At 40.8% G+C, this 13,986-nt stretch overlaps 1 protein-coding gene and 1 long non-coding RNA gene across 10 annotated transcripts in view; one reads left to right on the top strand and one right to left on the bottom strand.

Moving 5' to 3' along the window:
* The window catches only part of RALGPS1 (Ral GEF with PH domain and SH3 binding motif 1), a 217,422-nt gene that overhangs the window by 151,589 nt on the left and 51,847 nt on the right, over window positions 1-13,986 (top strand). For all 9 annotated transcript variants that reach the window (XM_081896465.1, XM_081896462.1, XM_081896469.1 and 6 more), the window contains exons 10-11: window positions 8,455-8,592; window positions 10,644-10,737. In XM_081896465.1, coding sequence (XP_081752591.1) covers window positions 8,455-8,592; window positions 10,644-10,737 — 232 coding nt within the window. The remainder of the gene's footprint in view (window positions 1-8,454; window positions 8,593-10,643; window positions 10,738-13,986) is intronic.
* LOC309361572 lies at window positions 28-13,586 on the bottom strand. The gene is made up of 4 exons (XR_014164518.1): window positions 12,700-13,586; window positions 11,232-11,433; window positions 9,275-9,530; window positions 28-1,107 (listed from the first exon to the last, which is right to left on the bottom strand). It is a non-coding gene; the product is annotated as an uncharacterized lncRNA (long non-coding RNA).

The following is a 13,986-nucleotide window of genomic DNA, read 5'->3' as shown; positions in this document are numbered from 1 at the left end:
CGGACATAATTACTTCATATCTCAGAATTGTTTTAACTATCCATTTATTGAAGTTGTTGTACTAACAGAACAAAAATGTAGTGAAAGGGAACACACATTGGTTTCTTATGAAGTCATGCAGTATTGGGGCACATTTGGTGACGATACTGGTTCTAAAGAGCATGTTGTCCTGAAGAGCATCTAAGTAGTGATGTTGCCTTTGAAAGCAAACAGTGAGTTATTTCCAATATGTAAAAGCATCAACTAACAGGCAAGCTTCTATGCAGGTTGCACAGGCATTATGAAAGTGGTGAAATTGTTGAGCAAACCTTTAACAGTTCAGGCAGGAATGGGAACCAGCAACATAGGAATATATTTTTTATTACCTATTGAGAAAAGTTTCAAAAGAAGGAGAAAGAGCAGCTTATTGTATTGGGCTCCAGCACCTCCAGCTACAATAAATCATTGGCTGTGAGAGCTGCTGTGTATTCTTTTGACCCCCCCACCACACATTAGGGAAGTTCTGCAAGCTGGTACAAGTTACATGGTCTTCCATCATTTATTTGAATTGGGCTACATATTAAGGGGTTGTCTGAAAATGCTAAAATACATCGAATTTGTGGGAACAAGTGCCAAATTGCCAGATAAAAAAACCAGTTCCTGGATTCTGAAGGATTTTTTTTTAAGTTTCTCTGAAGAATCAGCATTGAAATGTTGAAAGAAGTGGTATATCCACAAATATAAAATCAGTGAAATCAAGTTCATTTGACAAATTGCAGAAAATGCAGTTCTTCATGCCAGAAGGGAAAATGCAACAGGCACATGCAGTTCTCATCCATGACTTGGCACTTGGTGACATGAAGTGGTCTTTTTAATGTCAGAGTTACTGTCTGCCTCCAACCAGGGAAAGCAGCAATTTCAGTATTCCCATGCTCTGTCTTGCAGCTTTTGATCACTTAAACTATAAGAGTGCAAAATACAGAACAAAGTATCATGCTTAAATTAATCCACGTCACACACTAGGTTGAGTTAAGAAAATGAATGTCCATTCATTTGGAAGAAGGACAGTTAAGATGAAAGTACACAGAAATTGCAAAAAGGCCATTGTTTCCTCAGGTGTGCTGCATGCTGGGAGGAGAATAAAAAACAAGTTAAGAATGGCTTTCAGAAATAATTTTCTCAGCAGAAAACACCTTTTCAGCCAAAAATGAAATAGCTGCTAGAGAGTATCTTGAACCCCGCTATCCAAAAGGACTAGACTAAGCATGTTTAAATAACCTGTATGATTTGTTACATGGACCTGTGGATTTGTATTTTAAAACATGCTTCCATCCTAGATGAAAATACAGTATGTGGCTGCTCCCTGACTCACTATTTGCTTTTCTTGGGATTATTCTAGTATTAGTATGTTGACACAGTATCACTTCACACTGTGTCACTAGGGTTACTGTGACACCTAGAATGCAAGCATCAACTCTTCTTCAGTAGAGGTGCCCAGTTAGATGTGCCTTCCATCATTCTATATCATGGGTAGGCAAACTAAGGCCTGGGGGCCAGATGCGGCCCAATCGCCTTCTCAATCTGGCCCACGGACAGTCCGGGAATCAGCATATTTTTACATGAGTAGAATGTGTGTGTCAGGGGTTCAGGAGCAGAGGCACAGGGGAAGGAGGAAGTGGAGAGCGAAGGAGAACAATCCGAAGGCAGTGTAGGTGAGGATGACAGTGGGGCAAGACATTCCATAAGTCTGTCCAGTGATTCGGAAGATTCCCAGAAGGGGGCGCCTATAGCCAGAGCAAGGGGGGTCCCGGGGGGGGGACGCACCAGAAGCAAGGGACCAGCGGTGACTCCCAAAGCAGCAGCTGGAGATCGGGACCAGCTTCCCCACCGGAGCGTAGTGGGGGGGAAGGGTCCCACGTGTCAGGGCCGGTTTCCCCTTCAGGGGACAGAGAAGATGAGTCAGGACTGACCACGCCCCGATCGCTGAGTGAGGGAACAGAGGGGAAGTCAGAGCCAGCTAACCCCCCCAAAGGGGGAAGCAGTGACAGAAGCAGCGTAACGGTCAGGAGGAAAGTTGCCGGCTGGGCGCGCGCGCCAAGTTCAAATGCACAGGCGCGCGGAACAGCCGGGAGCGCAGACTGGGAGCCAGGTCCTAAAGCACGCCGGAGGGAGGGGGAAGAATCCGCGGACTCAGCATCAGAAGAGTCCAGAAAGGGCAGCACCCCAGCAGGCAGAAGGACCCAGAGGAGAAAGGAGCAAAGGAGGAGGTGGAGCAAGGCTAGGGTCTTGAACTGGTGTCTGGGGGGAGGAGATTCAGACGGAGCTTCAGCGGTCTAGGGTAGAGACGTAGAGCTGCACGCCGCGGCTTTGGAATCGAAACTGAACCTTAATAAAGACTTTTGTATATAACAAGAACTGGCGTTGGTCCTCTGTGAGCTGGGACCTTGGGCAGCTCTGACAGTGTGCTTTTATTTAAAATGCATCTCTGGGTTATTTGTGGGGCATAGGAATTAGTTCTTTCTTTCTTTTCCAAAATATAGTCCGGTCCCCCACAAGGTCTGAGGGACAGTGGACCGGCCCCCTGCTGAAAAAGTTTGCCTACCTATATGGTTCTATATGGTTGAAGAGGACAGATATTCTGGTTTGTTGGAGGACAAGAGAAAAGAGCCAGGAAAAGCCCATTTATGCAGGAGGACCTTCCCAGGGGGAAAAGAAGTGCTCCAGAATCCAGACTGATAGGATTCTTTCTCACATTGGATTTTTACAATGATCAAATACACATGTTGAACACAGAAAAACAAACCCATCTGAATTATTTGGTTGTGTTAATTTACCCTAAAGTTGCAATTCTAAGCATGCTTGTGGGGAGAATGTTGAATGTGACTCACATGAAAGAAGGGAATATATTTCCAAGAAGTATTTTGAGTAAATGGTATGTTATGTATTTTTCAAATATTTAACAACTCTGTTGAGCTGCTTGACTTTCCTTCGGTTCCCATTACTTCTTGTGAAATTAAATCATTTAGGATTGTAGGTCGCAATACCAAAACTTTGCTGGATGTTAAATAACACATGAGAAAAATTAATCTGCAGGAATGAATTTCAGTTTCCCAGACGGGAAAATGATTTTTAAAAAATATTTGGAAATTCAAAATATTGTGTTATATTTGGCCTGATTATAAGCAGATTACATTGACATAAACTATTCACTCCAAAAATGTTCTGTGCTTTTATTTTCTACATGTGTTATTGCATTAAGTTATAATAGCATGCTAATTATTATCAGTGATCCTTGCAAAGCTTCCCTATATTGTCCAGGCCTAGAGGTTTTTTGCTTGAGATGTGCCTGTTCAGTATTTTGTGATGGCTTGCCTCTACTCTGAGGGGGACGGAATTTACATTTGACTCTCTCACAGCTGCTGTTCCTGTTATTTTAGTCTTTGGAATTTATCATGATAGTTTGATGTTTTAAAACCCCACAAGTGTAGCTTTAGGAGCAAGCACAATTCATTTCTGAAATCTTAGTGTGTTCTTTTCCAAGGCAGGGCAAGAAAACACAAAAAAGTATTTAATCATAACTGCATTCTCTCTCAAAAAACAAAAAGATGAAGCCACCTTCTGTGAGTGGATTTCCCAATTTTCTGATATTTTCTCCTTTCCTATCAGTACCACATGGACATAGCCAAGGAGAGCAGGGGGGCAGTTGTCGTCGTCCCCCGAAGCCTGACCCCTGCAATGGGATTTTGGGGGGAATTTTACCTCAACAACTTTCTGTGTCCCCCGCCAAAAAAATCCTGGTTACGCCCATGATCCAACTCCTTTCAGTAGGGTTCCCAACTATTCAGGAACAGACATAGTCATATCAGTAAGTGCAGAGATTAAAAGCTTAAGAAAAAGGAATTTGTTACAAACTTTTAAAAAGCAGCCAGGAGATGGAATTCTGAAGACCAGGTGCCATAGCTGAGAAGGCTCAAGAGTTAGCATCTCAAAACAAGCAGTGATTACCATCCACAAAACAAGGTTTTGTGAAGCTGCCTAAGGTTTCCTAGTATGAATACCATGGGGTTGGACTTCTCAGCAGCTGTAGTGTCATTCCATCCATTGAGAGTTTGGGTTTTCTAAACGTTTCATTTGACAACAGCTGCCTCTGTGTGCATACTGCCCACTTGCAAATGCTGCTCATTCACATCTACAGTTGTCAGTGTATAATGTTCCATAAGGAGCAATTGAGCTTGAAAGCACAAGGGAGTTATATAGAAATGTTTTAACTTGAGCTAGCAGGAAACTATAATAATTATGAAGCTATGTAGTAAAAAAAATCAGTTCCATTTCAGAGAATGGCACAATCTCAACAAACTGCATGGAGAAAACAACATGAAGATGTTATATTACCCAAGACCTTATAGCAATGTTTTACAACATGGTTTTGCAGTACAAATGTCAAAGTCTGTAACTATTTAATAAATAATACCACACTCCCAAATTAAAAGTAGTGTTTTAAGCTGTGAGGTTCTCAATAAAATAGGCAAAATAACATATTGTAGAGCAGCAATGAGAAAACTTTTCCAGCCTATGGGCTGCATTTCACTCTGGGCAACCTTCCAGGGGCCACATGCCAGTCACAAGTGGTTCAGAAGTAAATGATGTTGGAGCAACTAGTGTACATTTTACCTTTGTACAGTAGTCTAGTCTACCATCACAGATCTCTTTCTATCCCTCAGCCAGTATTCAAAGATACATTCCAGGCAGGCAGAAACATGCATGGAAGATACGAAACAGGGACAGTAAGTGACCTGAGAGGGAGTCCTGGGGACCAGATAGAGATGCTTGGAGGGCCACATTCAGCTCTGGACTTGAGGTTTCCCACCCCTGATGTAATGGAATTGTTAGAACTTTGCGGCAAAGCTTGAAATGTGGAAATAACAAGCTTCAGTTTTAGATTATATTACATGGTTTCCTGCATGCCACTTTCCACTCGTAGAAGTTTTTCTTTGGACAAACACAAAGAGGAGGTGTGGGGAAAGGAGAGGAAACTACACGGAACATTTTCCTGGACAATTTGGGAAGGATTGGGCTTGGTGCTGCTTTTATAAGGCAGAAGCCACCAAGAGTCCTTGCCCCACTAGTTTCCTGTGTTTCTGCAAAGGCACTTTTCAGAATAATATTAGCTGCCTACGGTAATGGAAAACCAATAAATGAGTCAGGCTGGCCTAGGGCATCTAGTAGGTAACTTGAACATCCTTTCTTTCTAATACTTTCGCTCATTAAGGTTTTATTAGAATTCATCTTTTAATTTATTTTTGAAGATACCCTATTATGTTGAAGCCGATTTTCCCGTACTTCTGTGCCTGTGAACCATTGTAAATGTAGCAAGCTCATGTGAAAGCAAAAATAAAATAAAAATTCATTGGGTTCCCACTCCAAACCATGAATGCATCTTCACAGTCCTCTAGCATCCTCCCCCAGCTGTGAGCCCTCCAGACATCTTGAACTACGCACACTTCAGTCTCAGCCACCGCAGCCAATGGTCATTGATGACAGGAGCTGTAGTCCAGAACACCAGCATGAGGGAGGTTCCCTTATGTACCAAGCAGTATGGTTGACATTCAGAAAGGTAGGCATAGCCAGGGATTTGCATAGATAGAAGTGGAATTCTTTTCACTTTTCTTTGAATTGCGTGCACACACACACACAATAATATCAGGAACTAATTTTGAAATATCTTTTAGATTGAAGGTGATTTGGCAGAGGATCCTGCCAAGTTCAGAGTTCCCTGAACAAACAAAATTAGTGGCATGGCTTTTGAATTCTATTTTGTATCACCAAGAACCAGTGAACACTAGTACAGTTTCACCAGAAACTTACGAATTAAGGGTTTATTCCTCTTCTAACAGAACTCCTTAGATGTTGTATGCATCACTAAACTTGGGGGGGGGGCTAAAAATGATGGCTCTGGCAAACACAAAGCATTTATTGTTTGTTCTCCTTTATAGAATATTTGCTACTCTAGAAACATCACTCAATAGTTTCTTGTTCATCTTAAATACACCATTTGCTTTGAACCATACAGAAAACATAGGTGTAACATAACTATATTCTTCTCTTGATCATCATCCTGTTCACTTATTTCGTGCATGCAGACATCTCAACAATCCCCAAATATCTAAAGTGTCAAGATGAGTGGGTGGCCATAACCCACTAGCAGAGCAACTATAAGGTCCCTATCATTTCCACTTAAAAGGATCTTTGTCTCAGAGCATGGAGAGCCACTGCCATTCAGAGTAGATGGCACCAGGCTAGTGAGTCCCAGTGGTCTGACTTGCTACAAGGTAGCTTCATATGAATTCCTTAGCATTCACACAAAGGCAAAACTAATTTATGCTGCACTCTCCCCCCCCCCCCCCGAGAGAGAGAGAGCAGCAACTTCAGTGACAATCTCTTAAGACCATGCTTTTTAAAAGCTGGACCTTTATTCCCTCAGTGACAGTGGTCACTAGCAAGATTCACTAAGGCTCACTTTTTTCCTGACTAGGTTTATGGAGTTGGTTCATTCTCAGCAGCTATAATTTTACCAAATAACCGAATATAATGTTTCTTGGTATTTGTTGCTATCAGCAACAGAAATACTGGAAACACTCCATTCACAAAAATGTTCAAAATCAGCTTAGTTAAAAATAGTAAAACATACAATTTAAAATGCAGTCAATAATTATACATAATTCATGCAATATCAAAGACTATGGGGGAAAATATTATGGGCAGGATTCATCTAACACGCCTCACCAATGGAAGACTTGCACTAGGACTGCTTGTGCAGTGGGGCTTTCCTGCTCTGTTTCCTCTGCATTTTCCCTTTGCCCCCAAATTGGCTCAGGGCAGGTTAGGAAAATAGCCTGCAGGGGGAGGAGAGGGGAACTGCAATTCATGCACAGATGGAACCTTCAAAAGTGCACAAAAGTTGAAGACCACCCAATAAGTTGTATCTAATGCTAGCCCTGGTCAGAGTAGACCCATTGAAATTAATGGGCATGGCTAACCTTAGACCCTTTAAACTCAATGGGTCTATTCAGAGTAGGACTTAGTTGGATCTAACTTAATGACTATTTTGACCCAAATTACCCAACCGAGATGCAATCCTAATTTGTATTCCTATATTCAGCTTCCTGGAAGACTCCCTAAGTACAAGTCAACCATGCTTTATTCCCGCCTGTCCTTATTATGTTTCATTTATCCTTTGCAAGTTCTCACAGGTAGGCATAATTCTCTGTCATCTGTTTAAAGTGATGGTGACTCTTGGATATATCTTGCAAAAATAATAACATGCTTGTCGTTCATTTTTGAGCAGGAACCCACAAATGACTAACGCTTTCCCCATTAAATTGTGGCTTCTCCTGTTGAGTCACAAACTTAATAAATGTCTCTTCTAGCCCAGAACAGAAAACATGCAACCTCAGCATGATCACTTGCTGTATTTTACACCAAGCAAGATCTGCAAACAATAAGATTGCTCTGAAATGATTCCAAGAATCAAATTGTGATGACAGGACTGAAAAACATTTTGGTTGTGAAAAGGGAAGCAGAATTCAATGTGGATTTGCTTTTGGGGGGTGGTGATAGGACATTGTTTAGGTGAAGTATGCAATTCCCATCATCACTATTAATTCACTTTTTAAAATGAAGGTTTGAAATTGAATTAAGTTGAGAAATGATATTACAAGAGGAATGCGAGAGTAGATAAGCTTGTTTTCCCTTACAGTTCTTTTTTCTCTCAGTTCCCTCTGGGCCAGTCCAGACATAATTCAGACCACCTCTTGACCACAGTGAAGTTATTGGCACCTGGCTGTGAGCTGTTCTATCCCTCTTCTTTCCCCTCTATAAATTCTCCTCAACTTTCTTTGTCAACATTAGCCAAGATGCGTGGTTACATATATCCTGGCATAGGCCATAGTTTATGTTAGCAGGGTTTGTCGTGAGCATGGTTAATATTAGCAATGCACATCTCCAAACTACTGAAAAGCTTAGCCTGGCTAGCATTCATCAACATTAGTCTTGGTAGAGATGTGCAAGCTTGATGCCAGTCCTAATTCCATGGTTAAATTCCTAGCATTTTGTATGCACTTTGTACTACAAACTTAGCATCTACGATACTTCTCTTTTCTTGTTAAATACCAGTCCTTGGATCAAATAACACTCAAGAAAATATACTGGTGCAGTGTGGTAGAAAATTTAGCCAATACGTAGTAGCATGCAATCCTGAACATGCTGAGATTTCAATGACTGAATAAGGGAAGAGGGTTCTCTGTGCCAAGTAGGATGAAAACTCTGTGGGCCTTTTCTTTATTCAGCTCTCATTTGTTTTTTAGTAAGATTATTCAAGTGGATAGCCAGGGGTTCCTTGATTTTTTGTTTATTGCAACCAAGTTTCCCTGTATCTTTATAAAGCACCTGATTTAACCTACCTTCCTTTAATTTCAGGGATTTATTTGTTGGATTTAATCTACATTGATTCGGCATATCCTGCTTCAGGCAGCATCATGGAGAATGAACAAAGATCCAATCAAATGAACAATATCCTCCGAATAATTGCTGATTTGCAAGTCTCCTGTAGCTATGGTTGGTAATTTTCCTCTTCACCAATATTTCTTTAATATAGTAAATTAGCACCAGATGTCTGCCTCATACAAAGAGGGGCCTTAAGGGATAATGTAGATCAGGAAGCTTTGTGCTACTGAACCACTTAGCTTCTGCCAAATTAGGAAATTAGATAAAGTGATTGTTGTTCTGGCCCAGCTTAAGTTTGCAGACATGAATATATACACCCCATCTTTACCTTTTTATTACAGTCAAACTTCACATAAATTGCATTACATTTTTGTTATGGCCAAATTCCACTTGAGAGGTTCAGTGCTTCCTATGAGCTTGTGGCCTACTCTGATTTATAGAAAATCTTTGCCTTTTTCTGCCAGAATTAGTGGCATGGCTTTTGAGTTCTCATAATAAATAATGCCATGTAGACTTGTTCTATAGCTGCAGTTTCCCTTGCAACCTGTCCTCAGTCTTTTCTAGCTGTGCCTCTTTGTGTTATAAACTCCCTCCATTTCCCTTATGAATATTATTTATATTCTATTATTTACAGTATTTATATACCATTTATTTCATCCATTCATGAGAGATCTGGAGGGGAGACTGAAAAAATGTGATTTTCTACCAATTGTCATTTTCTACTACATATTTCCATAAAAGCTATTGTGTTCATACCTAATGAGAGAAGATTTGATTTCAATACAGTACTTACATTCTCTGCCCAATGAAATCAGATTTTTCTGAGGCTCCAGAGGGCATTAGACTTCTTTGAGGTGGCACCTCTAATGGAACTTGTAGGTAGGGCCAATCTCGAATGCATCTCCAGTGGGAGGAGCCACTCAGATCTCCCAATGTAAGGAGCTGAACTGTTGAATCTTGTTACCGCAACTAGGAGCCCAGCCATAGGTAGTTTAGGATATGTCATGATCCACTAGATCCTGACTGGCTCAGGGCAGGAGTAGTGGTTGCTGTCAGATGAGGAAGAAGAGGAGAGTGTGAAGGATGCATCAGCAGGGAGCAGCCAAGAGGGAGGGTGGAGTCTCTTCCCCTTTGTGTTTAAAAGCCAGGAAATGCAAGGCAGTTCCCAACAATGGGTCAACCAGCCAGGAGGGGAGACTGAACAACTACAGGCTTGTCCAACTTCCAAGAGACTGCAGTCTATTCCCACAATTAAAAAAAACTGGCGGTGATCTACCCACTGGATTGACCAAAGTTGTTCAGGTTTTTTTTTGAAGGGGGTGGGAGGGGTCCCACGATCTACTGTGATCTACCACAGGCACCCCGCAATCTACCAGTAGATCACGATCTACCTGTTGGCCGTCCCTGAACTAGATGAACTGCCCTGAGACCTTCAGGTATAGAGCGGTATATAAATTCAATAAATAATAGAGCGGCTGACCTCTGTCCTGTTGCCAAGAACTTGGTGCCACCTCTGCGATTGGTAACAGACCCATGCCCCTTGGAGGAATGAGCGCCTCCAAGAACACCATTCTCATAGGGAGAAAGAGTCTCATGAGCAAGCATGCCATATCTTGCCTTTAAAAGCTGGCAGGAGGGATATGAAAGTTTGTCGAGATATCTTCACAGCTTCCATCAAGTTTTGGGTCCATGATGCTGTTCTCGAGCTCTTGATCCATCCCTTTTGTGACAGAGATGGAGGAAGTTTCAGTCTCTCCCACATTGCAGATGATTGCCATGCTACTTTTTGATTCCTACAGGCTTCCCTCTCCACAGGACAGACAGAGAACATAAGGAGTGCAGTGTGGAGAATCAGACTGCAGTGAACTTGGCAGGGAAGGGTTTGGCACCAAGTATAGAGTATATCTCTAGTCAGAAGAGGGTTGAGTTATGTGCCACCTTGCACTCATCTTTCATTCTAAAGATGTCTAATGCTCTCTGGAAATTTTGGAGATGAGAAATTCATGGTGAGGAAATTTCCGTTTCACTGGCCTTGGTGGGAAAGCTTGGTGTTATATTTCAGCATAGACAGTGCAAGGAAATAAACGTTTGAAGCATGTGATTGAAACTGCTTTTGTTCTTGACAGTAATGGGATTTATATGTGCTTTTTTAAAAAATGCAGATCACCTTATAACGTTACCCCATGTGCAAAAATACTTAAAGTCTGTCCGGTACATTGAAGAGCTTCAAAAGTTTGTGGAAGACGACAACTACAAGTACGTAGCATCCTTTCCTTTGGCCCAGTTGAATTCATGGGAAAGATGGCCTAGCCTCAGACTTGAATAAAATGGTTTTTTAAAAGGTGCTCCTGGCAGGGATATACTTAGATTTTTGTTGTTGTTGTTTTAAAAAATGATATTTAAACAGTAATGATATTGTCAGGGGTTTGAGTGAAACCCCAGATGGAACTTGTCTATAAGATCTAACCTCATTTCCAAAATGAGACCGTTTTGTGAAAACTTAAAATAAAAACCAGATAGGCCTACTTGTTGCATTACAGCCCCATGCACTTAAATTGAAGAATTCATGAATGAGGCCCACAGACTAAATTCAGAAGACCACTTCTGAATTCTGTGCAATTATATCTTAATTTAAGTAGAGTAGATGGTTCATCATATGGTGGATGTGCTCCTTCAGGAAAAGGCAGGATAAAATTGCAATCATCTTCTAATATTCATAGTGCAAAGCAGAATAAAAATATAAGAATTGCCTTGTGACTGTTGCCTGATAGTTGGAGATGTGTGACAACAAACTTCACAAAGGTAGCAGTACTTCCATAATCCAGAAGGAAGGCATGACACTGTCTGCAGTCACATGTTGGGATAAGCCAAGTTTTCTGACATATCATGGTTTATATTGAACAAGTAGCATACTAGGGCATGCTGCCTAATCAGGTGTGCTTTGCTCCTCTCCTAGAGAAAATAAGAGAACCAAATCAGGAAACAACAAATAAATGTAACTTCCTATAATGTCTAAATACACGATCCCAGGATTACTAGCCAGCCTAAACTATGGTTTACTGTTAGTTTATGAACCTGATTTGTTAGGAAGCAACAAACTAGGATTCCAGAGTCAGGTATCGCAGGAAGCCAAGCTTAATTGCAGTTCCCTTGTTTGTAGGGCACACCTTAGGGTTTCATCCTTTATTAGTGCTTCTTCATGTAGTTCAGCATAACATCCCCAATAGCCCCAAAGTCAGAAAATTAATTTCTTAATTTCTACTAAAAAAAATGTTTGGGTTGAACACTGGAAACATAGTGAGATCCCATGATATTGTGTGAATGGAAAAATTAATGGATTCCATCAAGAAAGAGCAGTATACTGCAGTTAAGCTGGCACAGCAGACAAATCTCTTGGTTGACACCTATGCTAAATTTTGTTATTGTAATTTTTCAGTGTTGGTGTGGGGAGGGTGGCTCTGTAAATCCTCCTTATCACAAGTGCTGCTGCTGCTTATAGTAGGTTTTTACTTTCTGATGTGACTCATAAACTATTCTGACATACATACCAATGAGCCGGATGAGCGCCCATTTCATCCTACAATCTCACCTCCTACCATATGCACCAGGCAGTCTGTTTGTTTGTTTTTAAGCAGTACACAAGCTTGTTTTAAAAGTGGTGCACATTTAATTTTTAAAACTGAAAAATTATCTATGGATCACAGGAGAGTGGTATGTCAGTGGCATCACAGGTACTAACTAATATGTACATTCTAAAGCCAGCATTTACCCATCCAATAATGAGCCACTCTGAAAACTTGTAGAACTGGTGTTTTCAGAGCTCAGTCTTAGAGATAAAAATGCATTTGCCACTCCTGTGTCTTCCACCTCTCTTCTTCTGGAATCCACACCAGGACTGCACAAAATACCATGGAGTAGATTTCTGTGGGGAAACATGCTGCAGAATCTCTCCCCATTTCATCATGTTGGACAGCAGCTAGAAAAATCAAATCAGTTCTGGCCTTTTTGCTGCTGAAAACCTTGTTTATCTTATCAACAGGTTTATTTTTTGGATCAGATTGAACACAGGCATAGGAGTAATGATGTTTTTGTATCAGAATTCTGTTTAATGTATCATGCTGTCTTCCAGATGAAAAAGCTTTGTCTGCAAAATGTTTTCAATGCAGCTTATCACTTCTATTTTTAAAAAAAGATGGGGTGAAATTTTGTACAGCTTACTTGTGGCAGGATGTACATGTATGAATGTGTATATAAGCTCTTCTTGCCTTCTTGCCTCTAGGTTCCTAGAGAAAGGAGTTTGTGTTTTAAAAATATAGTCTGTAAACATTTACATGTTGAAATCAGTTTGAGTTTGACAGGTATTCATGACTAAATGGCACACAGTGTTAAGAATGAGAAGACTCTGGAATCCCCAGTGGGCTAATAAACTCCCTACAATACATTAATAAGAGCCATTAGCAAATATAGAATTAATCTGCAAGCAAGAATAATGTGCTACAACACTGGAAATTGTACACACGCTGAGCTCACAGACACACACACTCTTATGTATTTACTATCATCGTATTAAAGAGATACATTTTTTCTCTCCTCTTTACCTCCTCTTTAACATTTTCTTAGTTTAACTATTCTGTCTTATGCATTGTATCCAACACGTAGGCTGTAGGCTGCATTACCATTTAATCTAGCTTTAATGCACTCCCTCCGCTGGTATTTGAATCTGTGTAAACATGACATTAACCAGAATCTATATCTAGCTTGTCGTTTCTTGAGAAATACTGCTGTTTGATATGTTTTCCCTCAAACCAGTTTCCATCTCATTTGTTAATATAAGCCACACTTACTTCACAATTAAGCTGAGTTGTGTACATATGAGACTGCCATTACACATGTTTAGATGATAGTGCATGGACAGATGATGGCTTCACAAATAGGAGTTGGGAAGGTTGCAGGAATGGGGAAACAAAAAAGCAAGTAATGCACAACAGATAAAGATATTCCTGCTCCATCTCTGGTTTGTACAACAATGTGCCAATGCAACTTAAAATGCATTGGGGAAAACAGCCTCACTCCATTTGAAGCCGCTAATGTGTACCTAGGCACAGTTCCCCAAAGATTTGTTTTGTTTGCATTTCTTGGTTTTATAAATACTTTAAATGCATAAATGATAAATAAAAGGTTTATATCTTAATAATAATAATTTATTATTTGTACCCCACCCATCTGGCTGAGTTTCCCCAGCGACTCTGGGCGGCTTCCATAGAAACCAAAAATACACTAAAATATCACACATTAAAAACGTCCCTGAACAGGGCTGCCTTAAGATCTCTTCTGAATGTCAGGTAGTTGTTTATCGCTTTGACATCTGATGGGAGGGTGTTCCATAGGGCGGGCGCCACTATCGAGAAGGCCCTCTGCCTGGTTCCCTGTAGCTTTGCTTCTCGCAATGAGGGAATCGCCAGAATGCCCTCGGCGTTGGACCCTAACATTATAAATAAAACAAGC

This window comes from Podarcis melisellensis, assembly GCF_964234715.1.
Source record: "Podarcis melisellensis genome assembly, chromosome: Z".
NCBI classification, from domain to species: domain Eukaryota; kingdom Metazoa; phylum Chordata; class Lepidosauria; order Squamata; family Lacertidae; genus Podarcis; species Podarcis melisellensis.
Note: the sequence above shows the minus strand (reverse complement) of the source record. Positions and strands in the feature narration are given on the sequence as shown.